Consider the following 21,791-nt stretch of genomic DNA (forward strand, 5'->3'; position numbering starts at 1 on the left):
GGCGTGGAAAAGACTGGAGAGAAAGTCCTGTAAAGGGACGAGTCTAGAGGCGCTGGTGACGGTGCCGCTACCGCTCTCACCAAAACAATTTACCACGAACCCAGTGGTGGCGGCAACATTAAATATCTGGGGACAATGGAGGCGACAGAGAGGTGTGCTGGGAGCCCTGGTGGGGTCCCCAATCAGGAACAACCATAGGTTTGCCCCAGGGAGGATGGATGGAGGATTCCAGAGCTGGCACCAGTTGGGAATTAGGAGGGTGGGAGATTTATTTATAGACGGGACGTTTGCGAGCTTGGGAGTGTTGGAGGAAAAGTATAAGCTGCCCCGGGGAAACTTTGTTAGGTATATGCAGGTGAGGGCGTTCACAAGACAACAGGTGAGGGAATTTCCATTGCTCCCGACACAGGGGATCCAGGATAGAATGCTCTCGGGGGTGTGGGTCGGGGAGGGCAAGGTGTCAGAGATATACCGAGAGATGAGAGAAGAGGGGGAGGAGCTGGTGGGCGAACTAAAAGGAAAGTGGGAAGAAGAGCTCGGGGAGGAGATAGAGGAGGGTATGTGGGCTGATGCCCTAAGCAGGGTAAATTCCTCTTCCTCGTGCGCCAGGCTTAGCCTGATTCAATTTAAGGTGCTACATAGAGCACACATAACGGGAGAGAGGTTGAGCAGGTTCTTCGGAGTGGAGGACAAGTGTGGGAGGTGCGGCGGAAGCCCGGCAAACCACACACATATGTTTTGGTTGTGCCCGGCACTGGAGGGGTATTGGAGGGGAGTGACGGGAGTGATTTCGAAGGTGGTGAAGGTCCGGGTCAAACCAGGCTGGGGGTTAGCTTTATTTGGAGTTGCGGATGAGCCGGGAATGCAGGAGGCGAAAGAGGCCGATGTCGTGGCCTTTGCGTCCCTAGTAGCCCGGCGTAGGATCTTACTCATGTGGAAGGAAGCGAAACCCCCCGGACTGGAGGCCTGGATAAACGATATGGCGGGGTTCATTAAACTGGAGCAGATGAAGTTTGCGCTGAGAGGATCGGCTCAAGGGTTCACCAGGCGGTGGCAGCCATTCCTCGACTACCTAGGGGAACGTTAGAGGGAAGATAGATGACCAGCAGCAGCAACCCAGGGGGGGGGGGGAGGGGGAGGGGAAAGTTTTATTTTATGTTAATTGATTAGTTTACCATGTTGGTTAGTTACTTGTTATTAGACTGTGGTTATTATGTTACATGTACTGTTAAATTTTTTTTATTTTTTCTCTCATGTTTGATGTGTAAGGGGAAAAAATTGTGATCGAAAAATTTTCAATAAAATATATTAAAAAAAAAAAACCTCCTCCAGCAATGTGGAGGCCGGCTCCGCTGGGAAGCTCTGTATCTCCTTCCTGGCAAAATCCCGAACCTGCATGTACCTATACACTTCTCCCTGGTCTAGCCCATACTTCGCTTCCAGCTCCCTCAATCCTGCAAACCGACCCCGAAGAAACAAATCTTTTAGCGTCTTAATCCCCTTCTCTTTCCATTTCCGAAAACTTTCATCCCACCTCCCTGGCTCAAATCTGTGGTTCCCCCGAATCGGCATTTCCCTTGACCCTAAACCCAACCCGAAGTGTTGGCGAAACTGCCTCCAGATTTTCAATGAAGCTATTATTACCGGACTCCCTGAATATTTCCCCGGAGCTATCGGGAGCGGCGCTGTTGCAAGTGCCTTCAGCCCCGACCCCCTGCACAAACTCTCCTCCATTCTGACCCACTGAGAATCAACCCCTCTGACCCAGCTCCGCGCTTTCTCCACGTTCGCCGCCCAGTAGTAGTACAACAGGTTCGGGAGACCCAAACCCCCTGCCTGCCTTCCCCTCTGTAGCAGCACATTTCTCACTCTGGCCACCTTCCCTCCCCATATAAATGAGGTAATCCTTCCCTCAATCTCCCTGAAAAAAGACTTTGGCAGGAAAATCGGTAGGCATTGAAAAATAAACAGAAATCGCGGCAACACATTCATTTTAACCGCCTGTACCCAACCTGCCAGTGACAGAGGAAGGCCGTCCGACCTTGCCAGATCGGCTTTCACTCTCCCCACCAAACTAGTGATGTTGTACTTGCGAAGCCTCCCCCACTGCCGGGCAACCTGCACCCCCAGATACCTAAAATGAGTCCCTGCTCTACGGAATGGCAGCCCCTCCACCCCCGGCCGAGACACCACAAAGTACTCACTCTTGTCCAGGTTCAACTTGTACCCCAAGAAAGACCCAAATACCCGCAGTAGCTCCAATACTCCTCCTATCGACGCACTTGGTTCCGACACATACAGCAGCAAGTCGTCGGCATATAAGGACATCCTATGCTCTATCCCCCCCCCGTACAATTCCTTTCCATGCTCCCAAACTTCTCAATGATGTGGCCAACGGCTCAATCGCAAGTGCAAACAGCAGGGGGGACATAGGACATCCCTGTCTCGTCCCATGGTGGAGAGAAAAGTATCTCGAACTGATATTATTTGTGCGGACACTCGCCTTCGGTTCCTTATATAATAGCTTTACCCAGTTCACAAACCTTGGTCCAATCCCAAACCGCTCCAGCACTGCCATCAGGTACCCCATTTTACCCGATCAAACGCCTTCTTGGCGTCCAATGCCACAATTACCTCTGTTTCCTTTCTTTCCGCCGGTGCCATAACAACGTTCAAAACCCTCCTAATGTTCGAAAACAGCTGCCTCCCTTTCACGATCCCCGTCTGATCCTCCCCTATCACCTTCGGAAGGCACTCCTCCAGCCTACCCGCCAGTACCTTCGCCAACACTTTTACGTCCACATTCAGAAGTGATATGGGCCGATACGACCCACACTCCGTCGGATCCTTATCTTTTTTTAGTAACAGGGAAATCGATGCCTGCCCCAAGGTTTGCAGCAACACCCCCTTCACTATCGCCTCCTCAAACATCCCCACCATCAGGGGTGCCAACCTATCCTTAAATTTTTTTATAATATTCCACCGGAAACCCATCCGGCCCTGCCACCTTCCCCGACTGCATCTTCCCAATCGCATCCTTTATCTCCTGCTCCACTATTGCTCCTTCTAATGTAGCCCTGTCCCCCTCCCCTAGCCTCGGGTACTCCAACCCATCTAGAAATTCCTACATCTCACGGTCTCCCCCAAGTGGCTCTGACTTGTACAACCTCTCATAAAGCTCCTCAAAAACCTTGTTAATCAGCACTAGAGCCACCACCAACTTCCCTGCCCTATCCTTCACCTGAAGAATTTCCCTTGCCGCTGCCTCCCTCCGGAGCTGACCTGCTAACATACCTTATCTCCATGTTCATAAACTGCACCCCTTGCTCGTCTCAGTTGGCGCACCGCCTTCCTGGTGGACAGTCGGCCGAAGTTCGCCTGTAGTTCCTTCCTCTTTTCCAGCTTCACCGGGTCCCCATCCTCTGCATACTTCCTTTCTACCTCCAAAATCTCATCTATTACCCTCTGCCGCTCCAACTTCTCTTTATCCACCCTGGCCTTAAACAAAATTACCTCACCTCTCACCACCGCCTTTAGAGCCTCCCAAACGACTGCCTTCAACACCTCACCCGTACAATTGAAACCTACATATTCTTTAATTACCTTTTCAATTTTCTCACAGAATACTTGGTTCCGCAAAAGCCCCACATCCAGTTTCCACCCCGGTCTCTGCGCTGCCCCCTTCTCTAGCACCATATCCACCCAATGTGGAGCGTGATCTGACACTGCAATTGCAGAGTATTCCGACCCCTTGACTCCAGCCAGCAAAGCCTTCCTCACCACAAAAAAGTCGATCCGCGTGTATACCTTATGGACCGCTGAAAAAAACGAATACTCCCGTTCCCTTGGGTGCAGGAACCTCCAAGGGTCCACCCCTCCCATTTCCACCATTAGCCCAGCCAGCGCCTTCGCCCCCCCTGATGGGACCAACGAGCGTTGCCGTGATCTGTCCAACCTTGGCTCCTGCACCAAGTTTCAGTCCCGTCCCCCCACAATCGGCTCATGCGTGTCCAAGTCGGGAATAGCCCCAAACACCTTCCTCGCGAATCCCACATCGTCCCAATTGGGACCGTATACACTTAACAGCGCCACTAATCTCCCCTCCAGTGCCCCTGTCACAATCACATATCTACCCCCCTGATCTGCCACCACCTTCTCCATCTGGAAGCGTACGCTTTTGCTGACCAGCACCGCTACCCCTCGAGCCCTTCCATCAAATCTGGAGTGAAACACTTGGCTAACCCAGCCCTTTTTAAGTCTCACCTGGTCCTTCACCCTCAAGTGAGTCTCCTGCAGCATTGCTACATCGGCTTTCAAACTTTTAAGATGTGCAAGCACCCTTGACCTCTTGACCGGACCTCCTAGCCCTCTCACATTCCACGTGATTATCCTTACTGGGGGTCTCTCACCACCCCCCCCCCCCCACCTTTCTTATCCACCATCACCATACCACCGAGCCCTGCCCCATAAGCCTGACCCGCCCCTGTCCATTGTTAACATCAAACCCCTTCCCCCCCCCCTCCGCTGTCTCAAAATAAAAGTCTTTGGCGTTATATGTTACTCTCAACTTCGCCGGGTACACCACACCAAATCGCACCCCCTTCTTGTACAAAGCCGCCTTCACTCGCCCAAACGCCGCTCGTCTTTTTGCCAACTCCACCGTCCAGTCCTGGTAGATCCGAACCGCAGTACCATCCCACAGCACCTCACGCTCCTGCTTCGCCCAGCTTAATACGTTCTCCTTTATACAAAACTTATGGAAGCAGATAATTACTGCCTTTGGCGGCTCGTTCACTTTGGGCTTCGGCCTTAATGAACGATGAGCTCGGTCTAGCTCATACAGGGTGGGGCTCTCACCCTCCCCCATCAGCTCCGCCAACTTCTTAGCGAAGTATTGCGTTGGCCTTGGGCCCTCTGTCCCTTCGGGCAAGCCCACAATTCTCAAATTGTGCCGCCTTGAGCGGTTTTCCAAGTCTTCCAGCTTTGTTTGGAGTCCTCTGTTAACCTCCACCACCCTCCGCAGCTCGTCCCCCATCGAGGTGATCTGGTCGCTGTGTCGTGTCACGGCCTCCTCCGCCTCCTTCATCTGCTCGCCCTGCTCTCTCACCTCGGCCGATGCCTTTGCCACCTCCACCCTCATCGGCCGATTGCCTCCTCCACCAATGACCTCAATACGACTGCCGTCTCTTTCCTCAAGGCCTCCATGTGCCTCACAAAATGTTTTTCCAGCTCCACCGCCATCACCTCGGTCATCTTCTCCACCGTAAGTAGTGCGGTCCCGCCTTGCAGTTCGGCTTCCGCCATCCTGTCAACACTTTTGCTCGTCTTCTCCTTCGGCGGCGAACCCGCGTTTCCTCCTTTCTTCGACGCTGCTCTTCGTATCCTTTAGCGGCTTATTGTTTTTTATCTTCTTTCTTTTCTCCTCTCTCCCCCTTCACCCCTCTGCCCTTCATCAATCTGACATTCTTTTTTTGGGAAAAAAAGGGGAGAGAGAAAAAAAAAACTTTCACCAAACTTCCTTAAATCTTCTTTCTTTCTCCTCTGCATTCACCTGGGACCAGGCTTCAATCTTCTTTCTTCTTCCTAGGTGGGAGCCATCCGACGTGGAGCACCCTCCCTACATAGTGCCCTGGCCTCGGGCCTGCCGCCTCGGCCTCCTCGTAGCTCCGCAACCGCTACTGTGACCTGCCACGCCGGGCCCGGCGCCTCAGCCTCCGCCACCTGACACCCGTGCGGGGTTCTTCGCCGGTTTTTAAACCGGCCCCGCTGGCTGCTCGTGGCGGCCCCAAAGGCCAACGATAGTCGGGGGTGCGTGAAGACTCGGGGATTTCCCCGAAATTGCCGCGAATCGTGGCCGCCGGCGGGAGCTCTTGTTGTTGCGGCCGCCCTGCTCACCCACGCCACTGGAAGTCGTTAGAAGCCATTATTAAAGATGTTATAGGAGGGCACTTGGAAAAATTCAACGCAATCAGGCGGATACAACATCATTTTATAGGAAGGGAAATCATGTTTAACCAAATTAGTGGAGTTCTTTCGGGGGTCATATGTGCTCTGGATAAAGGGGAACTAGTACTGTGCTTAGATTTCCAGAAAGCATTTGGTAAGGTGCAGGAAATGAAAGCTCATGATGTAGTGGGTAGCATATTGGGGATCGGTTAGCTCAGTTGGCTGGAGGCTGGTTTGTGATGTGGAGCGACGGCAACAGTGCAACTTCAATTCCCGTACTGGCTGAGGTTATTCATGAAGGCCCTGCCTTCACAAGCTTATCCCTCACCTGAGATGTGGTGACCACTAGTCAGCTCTCTTTCAAAGGGCAGACCAGCCTATGGTCCTCTGGGACTGTGGCAACATTCACACTCAACATTTGGCATGGATAGAAGATTGGTTAGTTAACAGGAAACAGGGTTGGTTTAAATGAATCTTTTTCTGGTTGGGAGGATGTGATGAATGGAGTGCCACAAGGATTAGTGCTAAGGTCTCAACTTTTTACAATTTATATAAACGACTTGGATGAAGGGACTGAAGGTATTGTTGCTAAATTTTCAGATGACACAACGATAGGGATGAAAGTAAATTGTGAAGAGGATGTAAGGAGGCTACATAGATAGGTTAAATGAGTGGGCAAAAGTCTGGCAAATGGAGTATAATTGGGAAAATGTGAAATTGTCCATTTTAGCAGAATTTAAAAAAAATCTTATTATCTAAATGGTGAGAGATTGCGGAGCTCTGAGGTGCAGAGGGAGCTGGGTTTTCAGGATCGGGATCTTTATTATAATAAATTTACATTTAACTATCAGGCCTCTATACCTGACAATCCCACCTCCATTATATAATCCATTCACGCTGATGTAAATTCTGACATGTCACCTAAGGTGAGCACCTGGTGAGCAGAACTTGCCAGAGGAGTTCAGAGGAGGGGGTCATATCCGGCACGGCCTGGTGGGGTGTTCTGTAATGGGGTTCGGCAGCTGTTTCTGTGGGAGGGGTGGGATGTAGCATGGGGCTGTATGGAGGAGGGGGGAGAGGGCGGTTTTCAATTTTTTTGCATCAGTGCTTTAAAAATGGCCCCTCGTCTTTAAAAAACTAAGTTGCTGGCAGGATGGGCTCAATCAGAGCCTTCCCCATCAGCTTGACATCATGGGACCCACCCCCTTGCTAACAATTCGGCAGGGAAATCTGTCATTGGTGCAAGCGGCTTCAATGCTGCATTTCCTGCCTACTGCACACTCTGCATATTTTAGCGAAAAGTACACCTGGAATGTGGATTCAGGACCCAGAACTGAACTGGCAGTAGGTTGCTGCCTCAGAATTGAAATCCAATCATGATTTCTGAAATATTAAGACCATGCTCACACAAACTGATAAGACTTAAAAATGTTATTTCATCTGACAAACTTGACGCTGTTGAATCACTTACCTAGTTATGTAAGTACTTAGAATCATAGAAGCATAAAATGTACAGTGTAGAAGGAGGCCATTCGGCCCATCGAGTCTGCATCAGCTCTTGGAAAGAGCACCCTGCTTAAGCCCATGCCTCCACCCTATCCCCATAACCTAGTAAGCCCACCTAACCTTTTGGACACTACGGGGCAATTTAATATGGCTACTTCACCTAACCTGCACATCTTTGGACTGTGGGAGAAAACCGGAGCACCCGGAGGAAACCCCGCAGACACGGGGAGAAAGTGCAATCTCCACACAGACAGTCACCCGAGGCCGAAATTGAATCCAGATACCTGGAGCTGTGAGGCAGCAGTGCTAGCTACTGTGCCACCAGTCGCCCACCGTGCCGCCCACTTAAGAGTTAGCAAATTTTTATGATAGATATATGTGCTTCCTGCTGGGGCAATTTACTATTGGACGTGGCACCCATTCTACACCTAATGGAATAGCCTTCTGCTTATTGGCTGATGTGATTTTGGATTGCATCAGTTCATATCATAATTGAACATGGAGTTTTTAGTGAACACAGGAAGAGAAAGTACTTACTGGATAAATTATCATTCCCAAGCTGTCCGGCTAGGAGTGCCTTCAGCTGTTTAATCTCCTCCTGATATTCTCGGAGTAAAGCATCCTTTGGATCTTCATTAATTCTCGGCTTGTTTTTGATGTTCTTTGCCCTGTTGGCGTATCGTAAAGTGCTGAGACTTTCATCATAATTATTGTCTGCAGGTGATAGGCATGCCACCATCAGAGTTTTCGTGTTGCCTCCAAGGGAATCCTGTAACATTCGTGTCAGTTTGGAGTCACGGTATGGAATGTGCTTTGATCTTCCATCCACGAGTGCAGAAATTACATTGCCAAGTGCTGATAGTGACAGGTTAATTTTTGTAGCCTCTTTTAGTCGATCTCCAGTTGCTCCAGTTTTTGCCTGTCTCTCACTACCTGCCAAATCCACCAGATTTAACTTTCCCACTCGAATGCGGTCTTTTCCATTATCATCTGCAAGAAAGATAGACATTTTTTTTGGCAATTATTCATTTATCAAAATGTCCATATGTCTTGAGTCATTTCCCAACTGAAGAGGAAGGCAGGTAGCTTGTCCTTTAGGCTTTGCCAATTCTATTAATGAAGTGGGTATTGTTGGAAAGACTAAAATTAATTGTCCATTCTTAGTTGGCCTTCAAAGGGCTGTTAGTGAAACACATTGGTCACTGGGATCACATATAGGCCAGACCGCAAGGACTGCAGGTTTCATTCCCTAAAAGACATAGTGAACCAGATGGGCTTTTACTAAAATCCAACAATTTCATGGTCATGTCCTGATACCAGCTTTTTTTTCACCAAACCTGTGTTTTAAACTGAATTCAAATTCTCAAGCTACCATTGTATGGTTGCCAACCCCTCCAAGAATTGAAGATTAACACGATGGACACTGCTGCAATCAGCCCTTGAGTAAATACATTGAGTCATTAAAAAATGTGTTCGGTAATTTATTGGTCATAGAACTATTGAAAATGAAAAAGAAGGACTTTTTGGGGTGGATGGTCTTCTGATGAAACCTCTATGAATAAATCCATCCAGATTTGGCAACCTTATGCCATGGTGGGATTTGATCTCAGCCTCTCTGGGATTACAGGCACTACAATGCAGAATTCATCAAGATGAAGGATTTCAGTGTTGAAAAACTTGTAATACTTTCCACTTTAGGTACTTAATCAGCATTGAACACTCCCAGGGCAAGTATAGCTTGATTACATGGCGAGTAAGGATCCATCTCCTCTTTCCAAAACTTGAAAGGGAACTCCATACTGCAACCATATGATATTTTCCCATATGACAAACTAGTCTTCCTATGGCCTCTCAATAAGATTGCTACTTTAGTGATAGAGTCTAGTTTTATTCATAGTTGTATTCATATAGGTGCTAGTTGAATGCATATAGCTAAAGAAGCAAAATATAAAAAGTGGCTTGACTGTGGGAACTCAATCATTGTCTCATATAATGAATTATAATGAAATATAATGAATTCCCGTATCAGCCTCCCCGAACAGGCACTGGAATGTGGCGACTAGGGGCTTTTCACAGTAACTTCATTTGAAGCCTACTTGTGACAATAAGTGATTTTCATTTCATTTCATTAGAATTAACCATTATATTCCAGTATATTCAGCACTGAGAAGGTATTGTTCTCTGCCTAATCAGCTAATCAATTCTTAAGGTCTCCTCCAAACTATGAGACATAGCAAAATGGTAGAAAACATATCCAGTACTTTTTTTAAGACTGTGCACGCAGACGCCAAGTTAGTTTTGATAGGCACCAGTCAATCTTAAGTAATGTCCAATGTTTGATTAACAAATCATCCTCGAAGTAACAGACATTCATTTGAACAAACCAGGAGCTCTCAGCTGAGAATTAGAAGCTAATGAAAGTAAATGAGGGGTTAAACCAGAGATAAGAATGCCCTTAAAAGTAAGACCTCGTGGTCGAGATCTTTGTTCCTGAATTCTTGAATCATCTATCTGTATGTTTGTGCTAAAGTGAATTTCTTTTGTGCTTAATGCTTTTTGACATGTGCTTGAATTTTTTATGTATTGTTTGATATTTTGTTTCTAAGTTTTATTCAGTTCTTACTCAAGTGTATACCAGCTTGTAATTAACAATAATAAAGTAGTATTTTTGACACCTCCCACCAACCGGACTACTGATTCTTATTAGTAGGTAAAATAAGAGTCCCCACAAGGATTACAGGCACTACATTGCAGAATTCATCAAGATGAAGGATTTCACTGTTGCAAAACTTGTAATATTTTCCACTCCAGGTACTGAATCAGCATTGAACACTCCCATCACAGGCATAGCTTGATTACATGGAGGGTAAGGATCCCTCTCCTCTTTCCAAAGTCAGTTCCTCTAAAGGGAATTCCATACTGCAACCATATGATATTTTCCCATTTGTCAAATCAGTCATCCTATGGCCTCTCAATACGATTGCTACTTTAGTTAATCATTTTAAGGGAATCACTTTGCATTCTTACAGCTACTATCTAGCCATTCACACTTCATTTAGACACAAATTTTGTTTCTTTTTTTGTCTCATTACCACTTCCTTTGGCTTTGTACATTTAAACCTTCAATCATTTAGGCCAAGATTTTTCAGTCCCACACATGGTAGGATGGAAAATTTGGCGAACCAGCAAAACGTACATTGACTTTTAGTGAGAAGCGGGATGGGGATTTGCAGCCTTAACGCTCCCACCCCTCCACTCTCAAACCCCATTTCAACTTTCCTCAGTTCTCTCCCACTTTCATCAGGCGGGTTCAGCGACGGAAGCAGAAAATCCTGTGAGATGTCCAAACTGCATTTCACACCAATGTAAACATGTGACATGATTGTCCCCTCCCCTGCCAGTGATGTAGTGAATTAATTTCCATATTAGCATATAACTTCAGGCCTCTATGCTTGAATCTCCCCCCCCCTCCCCCCAATGGGAATATCCATTCACATCGGTCAGGGGGGGATCATGCCCGGCAATGCCCAGGGCCAGTTCCTGGTGAACTGTTGTGCACTAAAATAATAATCTTTATTGTCACAAGTAGGCTTACATTAACACTGCAATGAAGTTACAGTGAAAAGCTCCCAGTCGCCATATTCCAGCGCCTCTTTGAGTACACAGAGGGAGAATTCAGAACGTCCAATTCACCTAACAGCAGGTCTTTTGGGCCTTGTGGGAAGAAACCGGAACACCCTGAGGAAACCTATGCAGACACAGGGAGAACGTGCAGACTCCGCACAGACAGTGATCCAAGCTGGGAATCGAACCTGGGACCCTGGCGCTCCGAAGCAACAGTGCTACCATGCCACCAACTGAGATGGCCTTTAAAAATGGCCACCTGATTTTTGAAAAACTACGCTGCTGGCGTGGCAAGTTCAATCAGATTTCACCCACCATCACGTTGTGTGACCCGCCCTTTGAAGTTTCAGAGCCTGAATTCCGCTCTCTGCATATGCTGCTGAATCTGCTGTTTCCAGCATTTTCAGATTTCCAGTATCTGCAATATTTTGCAACACTGAATAATAACTTTGTGTTAATATTTAGTAATGGAAGAGGATAAGAATGCAACATTGCCCAAGGAAACTGCTATTGAATCAGGAACTGGGAGTCAAAATAATTAATATAAAGAAAATAACAGTAATGGAAAAAATAATGACAGTCTGGAAAGATCAGATGGTTTCCATTCCATGATTTAAAAGGAAATAGATCAGGCGAGATTCTCCGACCCCCCCGCCGGGTCGGAGAATCGCCGGGGCTGGCGTGAATTCCGCCCCCGCCGGTTGCCGAATTCTCTGGCACTGGATATTCGGCGGGGGCGGGAATCGCGCCGCGCCGGTTGGCGGGACCCCCCCCCCCCCCGCGATTCTCCGGCCCAAATGGGCCGAAGTCCCGCCGCTAAAATGCCTGTCCCGCCGGCGTAGATTAAACCACCTACCTTACCGGCGGGACAAGGCGGCGCGAGCGGGCTCTGGGGTCCTGGGGGGGGCGCGGGGCGATCTGGCCCCAGGGGGTGCCCCCACGGTGGCCTGGCCCGCGATCGGGGCCCACCGATCCGCGGGCGGGCCTGTGCCGTGAAGGCACTCTTTCCCTTCTGCCTTCGCCACGGTCTCCACCATGGCGGAGGTGGAAGAGACTCCCTCCACTGCGCATGCACGGGAATGTCGTCAGCGGCCGCTAACGTTCCCGCGCATGCGCCGCCCGGAGATGTCATTTCCGTGCCAGCTGGTGGGGCACCAAAGGCCTTTTCCGCCAGCTGGCGGGGCAGAAATTCGTCCGGCGCGGGCCTAGCCCCTTAAGGTTGGGGCTCGGCCCCCCAAGATGCGGAGCATTCCGCACCTTTGGGGCGGCGCGATGCCCGACTGATTTGCGCCGTTTTGGGCGCCAGTTGGCGGACATCGCGTCGATACCGGAGAATTTCGCCCAAGGAAATTATTGTATATGTCCTCACTTCCAAAGTTCTCTCTGTCCGCGAACTGTTCCTTTAGACTGGAAAATTGCACATATCGTTCCTCTATTTAACAAGGTTGAAAGGGAGGATACAAGGGAATTATAGACAAGTTAGCCTATCTGCTTTTGGGAAAATACTAGGATCACAATTTAAGGATAGAAAGTCTGAACATCTTGAAATTGAGATAGTCACTGAGAGCAAGAGTGGATTTACACAGGATAGGTCATTCTTGAAGAATCTGAAGATAACATTTTTTGAAGAGGGGAAGTAAAGTAGGGGACAGGGGAATGTCTATGGATGTTATTTATGTGGACTTCCAGAAGGCAACTGATAATGTCCCTCACAAGAGACCATTAGATAAAGTTGAAGTTCATGGAATTAAAGGCAAATTCTTGATCTGAAATGGGAAATTGAGGGGTATCAGGGTCACATGAGCCTCAGCGGTGGACATCCCTGTCCTTTTGCGAATCTCCCCAGGCCCAGTCAGGGTCCCATGCTCAGGGTTATGAGCCATGGCTAATGGCAGAACCAGTGAATCTTCAGTGGTGATGGCGGAAGAGCTAGACCCTTGAGGGACAATTGCTGCTTACAAGCCAAGGATCCTTCGGGAAGAGGACTTGTGTTTCTTTAAGGACACCTGGGGAAGGCAACAGGAAATCACCTTACCCTAGTCATATTGCTCCTTGCTCACTGACATTAAAAATGGGAAGTTCTAATGAAAGGTTCTTACAAACAAAAAGACCGCTAGGTGTAAATAAGTGAGCAGTGGCCCTGCCCTTAAGCAGATCACTACAGCACATTAGGAAAATGGCCCAAATGACAGCAGACAGAGAGTAGGGATAATGGGAGCAACTCTAATTGCAGGATGTAACTAGTGATGCCATATGTGGATCTGTGTTGAGAACTCAATTATTCACTGTATTTATTACCAACTTAAGTGATGGATAGAAAGCTACATATCCAAGTTTACCACTGACATAAAGCTGTGATTAAAAATAGTGTAGTCAAGTCCCCCAGTCGCGCGTTTCTCAGCGGCGTGCAGTTTCCTGGTGGCGGGATTCTACACGTTCGCCGCTTGTCAATGAGATTTCCCATTAAAGCCACTCCACGCTGCTGGAATACCCAGGAAAAGAGAATCGCAACAGACTTCTGGCCCAATGGTGGGCACCTTGCAGCCTGGGTGCCACATGTGGACCTCAGGGTCCTGAGTGCAATCCATGAGACATTTTGTTGACTGTTGCCCGTGCACTTTCCGCTGGTTTCCATCTGCTTAGCTTTTTTCCTACCGGTATGCTGGAGTATTACCCACGTAAAGCAAGGGTACATGAAGTGAGGTGTGTGCTGATTATGTACAGCATTGACTGTGAGAGTTGTGCGCTTCCTCTGCATCTAATGAGGATTTTGTTTTTACCATTTGAAACTGATGACAGTTCAAATGATTAAGCATTTTCTATAACTCATTATGAAATATTTGGCGCATATTAAATGTATTTAATCTTATTCAAGGGTCATAGTTAGTGAACATACCTGATTTCAATCTTGCGGCCCACTGAGACGATGGAGGGCCACTCATGTGGCCTACTCACTAGCCTAGGTTGCCCATCACTGGTGTAGGCAGAGGATAAAATTACAAAAAGATATTAACAGATTGAGCAAAACTGTGCCAAATTAATTTCAATGAGGGCAAATGTGAGGTCATCCATTTTGGACCTAAAATTGATTTTTTTTAAAAAGGGAAAAGCTTGAAGGTGAAGGCCCAAAGAGACTTGGAGGACAAGAACATAGATCATTGAACTGTCATGAATAGGTACAGAAGTAATTAAAAAGGTTAGTGAAATTCTGGCCTTTATATCTAGAGGACTAGAATACAAACGGGTAGAAGTTATACTTCAGCTATACCAAGTCCTGCTTAGATCACGCTTGCAGTACTGTGAACAGTGTAGATTAATCAAAATAATAACTGGACTCCAAGGGTTAAATTATACAGATTGAGGCTGTATTTGCCTGGGATTTAGACGGTTATGGGATAATTTGATTGAGGTTTTCAAGATATTAAATGGAGATACGGAGAAGCTATTTCAGTTGATCGAGGAGTCTTGGCGACGGGGCATCATCTAAAAATATAGGAGTGAAATTAGGAAACACTTATACACGTCAAATGTAGTAAAAGTTTGGAACACTCTTCCATTGATGGCAATTGATGCTGTTGCAATTGTTAAATTTAAAGCTGAGTGGTTAGCACTGCTGCCTCATCTCGCCGAGGTCCCAGGTTCGATCCCGGCTCTGGGTCATTATCCGTGTGGAATTTGCACATTCTCCCCGTGTTTGCGTGGGTTTCGCCCCCACAACCCAAAGATATGCAGGGTAGGTGGATTGGCCACGCTAAATTGCCCCTTAATTGGAAAAAATTAATTGGGTACTCTAAAATTTTGTTAAAGCTGAGATAGATAGATTTTTGTTAACCTGAGGTATTGGGGGGGTATGGACAAAGGCAGGTTTATGGTGTTTATGCCTCAGATCAGCCATGATTTCATTTAATTCCCTTAACCCTTTTGTGAACTACATTTCATCACCAAAAGCAAAAAAATAAGCAAGAGTTTAAAATAATTTCCGTGCATTCCCACAATACTGGGATGGTAAATGGTAGTCTTGACATTGTACATTTCTCAATCCTATTTCATAGAGGAATGAGAAACGGTGGAAAGAGCATTGTTGTAAAAAAGGATGACAACAGAGGGGAAAGTAAGAGACATAAACAGAAATATGCCGGAGAAAGGATACAAGTAAAATGCAGAGAAAAGGATAGAGGAAAAAAAGATTTCAATTGCAAGGAAAAAAATGTTATTTGTTAAAATGTAATTTTGGAAGAAGTTCTGACTTATGAATCTTACAAGAATGATATTTCAGAAATAAACCACTACAAATAAAATATTAACATTTTCATCTGTGATATTTGAATAACTGACCTATTGAGCACATCTCCAAGTGAATGGTGAATATAGAATGTGATCGTGATGAGTCTTTGTTCATGAGGGTATATCCCACAGCTCGATTGCCCCAGCCAATATCCATGATTTTCTCACACTCTAAGACACTGTGTACAGTGTGCATGGAGAGGTCCTTCACATAAATGCCCTTCTCTGGATGCTCCTTGAGCTACAATCAGAGGTGTGAGAAAAACTCATTAGAAACTTGGGAAAAATTTGACTCAACAATATAAAACTCCTTCATTGTGCAGATTATTTGTGTCAAAGGATTAAAGATTCTTTTTACATATAATTCTGCAACTTTTAATTGAACTTTTATTTTCTTTTTCTCCTGACGGTGCTAACTATTGCTGTGATGTGAAGAAATAAAGAAACTATGCATTTATATAGCATTTTAATCAACTGCAGGACATTCCAAAGTAATTACTTTTGAAGTGTAGTCATAATCAGCATTCCCTTCTTTCAAGGACAATGTCTACTTAGGATTGTGAGTTTCTGCTATGGGTCTTCATATGACTGAAGTGCGGTATGTGTAGTTGGGAAACACAGCAACCAATTTATATGCAGCAAGATCCCACAAACAGCAAGAAAATAAATGACAACATAATCCATTTTTCTGGTGCAATGTTGGCTGGGGGATAACTGTCAGCCATGAGTGGGAGAACTCCTCAGCTCTTGTACCAACTGCAATTGGAAATTGGCACCTTAACACGGATGCACTCCTTGGGTACTGTACCAAAATGCCAGCTTAAACTATTCGTCTCTTGAGGTTCCATGGGTGCAGACATCCCTCCAGTATTTCACTTAACTGATACTTTTTTATGTGCAAGACTAGGTTGCAAGTATTGGCAGGATATTCCACTGTGGGGTCCCTCACCAGAGTACAATCTGTTTTCACCCAAAATGTACTTTTTACTTTCCAGCAGGGGTTACTGGAAAATATTCAACATTCAGAATCCAGGGCAGAATCTTCCAGTCCCTCCAGTAGCAGGACGTTTGGCAGGCAGGGAAACTTAAATTGGCATGAGGCTAAAAACCAGTTTCCTGACAGCATGTTGAATTTTAGCAATTATGTTCTTGGGACTTTAAAGGCAGGGGGGGCTTCCCAACTAGCAATGTTGGGAAGCCCTTTGCATGTTATGTAAACTCATTAAAAGGCCACTTCACTGGGATTAAGTTCCTTGCCAATGAGAAATTAGAGCGTATACCTTTACAACTCCACATATCCTGGCGAGATAGACTTCTTCCATGATTACAGTTGCTGCTGCATTACCCTCCTTGGCGAGTGTCTGGGTGGTAGCTTTGCAAGTTGCACAGAGGATGACCAAGGGAGGGAAGAAGGGTTAGCAAGGAAGGATGGAAGAGTGGCTGGGGAAGGGTGGAAGTAATAGTGCAGGCTGTCTGGGTAGACTTTAAATATGGTGTCCCAACCTTCGACCCCATGAGGTATCTGTAGGGAGAGCATCTTCCTGCCTGCCCCAGCCACGTGAATTGGTGAGTTCCTTACAGATGAATATGTAATGAGCTGACCAGCGTCAGATCACACCTGGTCAGCTGTCCTATCCCCAAGCAGATAACACTCCCCTTCCACACCCTCCAGTGAATAAACACTCCAGAACAAAAGGTTCCAGCCCTGGTTTATTTTTCCTTCCTAAATTACGGGAAGTGAGTTCGGACTGATTAATTTAAAATGTACGCAGATATAGGGTGGGATCTTGGTGAGGCGTCGAGGGTCTAACCTGAGACACTCATTGGCTTTTTATTGGCAAGGCCCGCCAGACCATTCACCAATCAGGCAATGGTAAGGCAAGCAGCAGGTCTCCCCCTGGTATCATAACCCCAAGGGTGAAATCTTGCCCACCAAGAGCTGCTGGCCAATCAGGGGCTGGGAGCTCTTGTGCTCAGCAGTGACACTGTGGAGACTGTGGCTATTGTCGGAATGACAGGCACTGGAGTCCCAGGATTGCGGAGTGACCCAGGCCATATAAAAGTAATGTGGGGGAGGGAATTCCTGGGCTAGAGGCTGTAAGGAGAAGGGAGCTTTGGAGCTTAGAAAATAGAAGCAGAAGTAGGCTATTCGGCCCTTGCTCCGCCATTCAACTAGGTCATGGCTGAACTACCTCAATGCTATTTTCCCACATTATCCCTGTATCCTGGGATATCTTTAATATATAGAATCCTATCGAGCTCTGTCTTGAATATACTCAATGATTGAGCCTCTACAATCCTCTAGGGTAGAGAATTTCCAAAATTCTCTACCCTGTCACTGACAACATTTTTCTGAATCCTGAAACTGAGTCTAGACCTTTCCCAGCCAGGGGAAACATGCGTTCTACCTGTACACCAGGACACGATGACAAACGATGAAACTCCGTCACTAGAAGGATTCAAAACTGATAAGGAGGAAGTGTTGAATATACTGTTGAATGTACTGAAAGTCGACAAGGCCGGGTGAGGTGCATCCAAGGATATTGAAGGAAGTGAGAATGGAAATTGAAGGAACACTGGTCAGAATCTTCCAGTCTTCTCTAGACTCAGAGCAGGTGACAAAGGACTGTAGAACTGCAAATGTTACAGCCTTGTTCAAAAATGGCTTTAAGGATAGCCCCAGCAATTACAGGCCAGTCAATTTATCAGTGGTGGGCAAGCTCCTAGAAATAATTATTTGGCATAGAATTAGGAAGAGCCAGCATGAATTTCTATAGGGGAAATCGTGTTTAACTAACTTGCTTGAGTTTTTTGATGAGGTAACAGAAATGATCGCTGGGGTTAATGCTGTTGGTGTAGTGTGCATAGATTTTTAGAAGGCATTTGATACAGTGCCACACAACAGACCTGTGTGAAAAGTACTAGCTCATAAAAAGGACAGTAGCAACTTGGATACAAAATCTGCTGACGAGTCGGAAGTGGCTGATGAAGTGGCAGATGAAGTTTAACCCTGAAAAGTGTGAGGTTGTCCATTTTGGAAGGACAAATATGAATGCGGAATACAGGGTTAACGGTAGAGTTCTTGGCAATGTGGAGGAGCAGAGAGATCTTGGGGTCTATGTTCATACATCTTTGAAAGTTGCCACTCAAGTGGATAGAGCTGTAAAGAAGGCCTATGGTGTGCTCGCGTTCATTAACAGAGGGATTGAATTTAAGAGCCGTGAGGTGATGATGCAGCTGTACAAAACTTTGGTAAGGCCACATTTGGAGTACTGTGTACAGTTCTGGTCGCCTCATTTTAGGAAGGATGTGGAAGCTTTGGAAAAGGTGCAAAGAAGATTTACCAGGATGTTGCCTGGAATGGAGAGTAGGTCTTATGAGGAAAGGTTGAGGGTGCTAGGCCTTTTCTCATTAGAACGGAGAAGGATGAGGGGCGACTTGATAGAGGTTTATAAGGTGATCAGGGGAATAGATAGAGTAGACAGTCAGAGACTTTTTCCCCGGGTGGAACAAACCATTACAAGGGGCCATAAATTTAAGGTGAAAGGTGGAAGATATAGGAGGGATATCAGAGGTAGGTTCTTTACCCAGAGAGTAGTGGGGGCATGGAATGCACTGCCTGTGGAAGTAGTTGAGTCGGAAACATTAGGGACATTCAAGCAGCTATTGGATAGGTACATGGATTACGGTAAAATGATATAGTGTAGATTTATTTGTTCTTAAGGGCAGCACGGTAGCATTGTGGATAGCACAATGCTTCACAGCTCCAGGGTCCCAGGTTTGATTCCGGCTTGGGTCGCTGTCTGTGCGGAGTCTGCGCGTCCTCCCCGTGTCTGCGTGGGTTTCCTCCGGGTGCTCCGGTTTCCTCCCACGGTCCAAAGATGTGCAGGTTAGGTGAATTGGCCAATGATAAATTGCCCTTAATGTCCAAAATTGCCCTTGGTGTTGGGTGGATGTGTTGAGTTTGGGTAGGGTGCTCTTTCCAGGAGCCGGTGCAGACTCAAGGGCCGAGTGGCCTCCTTCTGCACTGTAAATTCAATGATAATCTATGATTAATCTAGGACAAAGGTTCGGCACAACATCGTGGGCGAAGGGCCTGTTCTGTGCTGTATTTTCTATGTTCTATGTTCTTCCTTACGATCCGGGTTCAGCACCACCGGCTATTTGCCTTCCCCTTCCTTGGGATAATTCCCACTCACAGTATGATAAGCTGCTTGGGGTAACTGGGGATTCGGAGGTTGGAAGGACTGGTTGATAAATATGGCCATGTATTTAGCAGTGGCACTTGGCTGTATCTTTGTCGGCCTGGCCATCCTTAAATGCGTGATGGGTAAAATGCAGGGTGCACTGGAACAGATAAGACGCCCCTAGAATCTTGGCTGTTAGGATCCACGAGGGTGCAGCGGATGACGGGGTGCTGCAACAGGAATTGGAAATGCAGCAACAAAACTTCTTAGATGAGGGGCCGTAGCTACGGATTGGACCGATAAGTTATCATGAAATGATAAAAGGAGGGAATGAGGAATTGAACAAACGAATGTGATATAAAATTGTTAGTTCAAATATTAATTACAATAATGTAGATGTGAGCCATTCTGATAGTAGTGAGTTCACAAACAAAGGACAAAGGCATTCAGAAAGCATGGCAAGGATGGGGAAAAGGATGCTGGGTAACAAGAGGCCCAGGGTTAAGGAATGCGAAGTGAGCCAATCAGGATATATGGCCAGGTCAGGAGGTGTATAGGATGACCTATGGGAATCTTGTATGTGAAACTTGAATGAGATTTGTAAAGATTTATTTGTCTCCGATAGCACTCGGTTCTGGAGCTCCAGGAGACCACTTGTGTGTTCTGAATCTCTGTGGAGCGAGTCAGCCTTGCAAGTTGGTTAAAAATAAATAATACTATACCTACAAATCCATCTCGAGTTTTATTGAGGCCAGACTGAAGGGGTAAAGAATTCAATATTGTCATCCCTTTATGGCAAGTATATTCTTTCTTGGATAAGGAGACCAAAACAGTACATAATACTTTCGGTGCAGACTCAACAAGGCTCTATACAATTGCAGCAAGTCATTTTTACTCCTGTACTCAAATCCTCTTGCAATAAAGGCCAACATACATCTGCCTTCCTAATTGCTTGCTGCACCTGTATGATAGCTTTCAGTAACTTATGAACAAGGACACCCAGGTCCCTTTGGACATCAATACTTCCCAAACTCTCACTACTTAAGAAACATTCTGCATTTCTGGGTTTTTTCTTCCAAAATGGATAACTTCACAATTTTCCATATTTTGTTCCATCTTGGTCATTTACTTAGCCTGTCTAAATACCTTTGAAGCTTTTTGCAGCCTCCTCACAACTTACATTCTCACTAGGTCCTCTCGTTTATCTTGATTTATCAAATTTCAGTCCCATTAATGTCTCCAGTACTACTTTATTTACCACTACTAATTTATTTAGTTCTCCCTTGGTTCTCTAGTATTTCTGGGTTTTTTTTTGTATCTTCCTCTGTGAAGACTGACACAAAAGGATTTCCATTTCCATATTCCCCATTATAAATTCTCTGTTTCTGCCTGTAATGGTTCAACATTTGTTTTTGCTAAGTTTTCATTTTTACATATCTGTGGAAAATTTTACAGCCTGTTTTTAGGTTTACTTCCCTATTCCTTTTTACCTTGCGTTTATCAGTTTCTTGGTTGTATTTTGCCGAATTCTAAAATACTCCCAATTATCAGGCTACTGCATGTTTTGGCCACTTTAAAAGCCTCTTCCTTTGATTGAATAAAGTCTTTATCCTCTCTTGTTAGCCCTGTTTGTATCACCTTTCCTGCTTGGTTTCTGTGCCTCAAGGATTGTAAATATTTTGTAAGCCATGTATTAATTTTTTTAATGCAAGCCATTGCCTATCTACCATCATACATACTTTTTAATGTAGTTTCCCAATCTACCACGGCCAATTCCACCCCCCCCATACCTCCGTATTTTCCTTTGTTTAGATTTAAGACCCTCATTTCAGATTAAAATACATTTTCGAAGTTAATTTAAAATTCTATCATATTATGAGATCATTAATTAGCCCTTTCTCATGGCACAATACTAGGGGTGAAAACATTTCATTTGTGGTGGGTTTTTCAGGGAGTTTCCTGCCGGCTCTGCTGGCGAGTTCCCCACTGCTATTTAATGACACTTTGGGCCCTGGGGACTTTCTCACCGGCTTAGCCCATACTTAGAATTTTTTTCAGCACTTGGGAGCTGAACTCACCCTTTTGAAAGGGTGTCCCGATCTCCAAGTGAGATTGCGGGTCCCCTACAACCCCCCACCCATGGCCATTGCCACAGATGGGGGCCATGGTGGACACTTTGGTCAGACCGAAGTGCTGCCTCATCTGGTTCCAGGTTCTCAGTGTTGCTTCCACCACTGGGCTAGT

General features: G+C 46.1%; 1 protein-coding gene across 4 annotated transcripts in view; it reads right to left on the bottom strand.

The window, feature by feature from the left end:
* kif17 (kinesin family member 17) overlaps positions 1–21,791 on the bottom strand; it is a 164,113-nt gene that overhangs the window by 82,909 nt on the left and 59,413 nt on the right. For all 4 annotated transcript variants that reach the window (XM_072478507.1, XM_072478506.1, XM_072478504.1 and 1 more), the window contains exons 4-5: positions 15,412–15,601; positions 7,990–8,442 (exon numbers count right to left, since the gene is read on the bottom strand). In XM_072478507.1, coding sequence (XP_072334608.1) covers positions 7,990–8,442; positions 15,412–15,601 — 643 coding nt within the window. The remainder of the gene's footprint in view (positions 1–7,989; positions 8,443–15,411; positions 15,602–21,791) is intronic.

This window comes from Scyliorhinus torazame, chromosome 16, assembly GCF_047496885.1.
Source record: "Scyliorhinus torazame isolate Kashiwa2021f chromosome 16, sScyTor2.1, whole genome shotgun sequence".
Taxonomy (NCBI): Eukaryota; Metazoa; Chordata; class Chondrichthyes; order Carcharhiniformes; family Scyliorhinidae; genus Scyliorhinus; species Scyliorhinus torazame.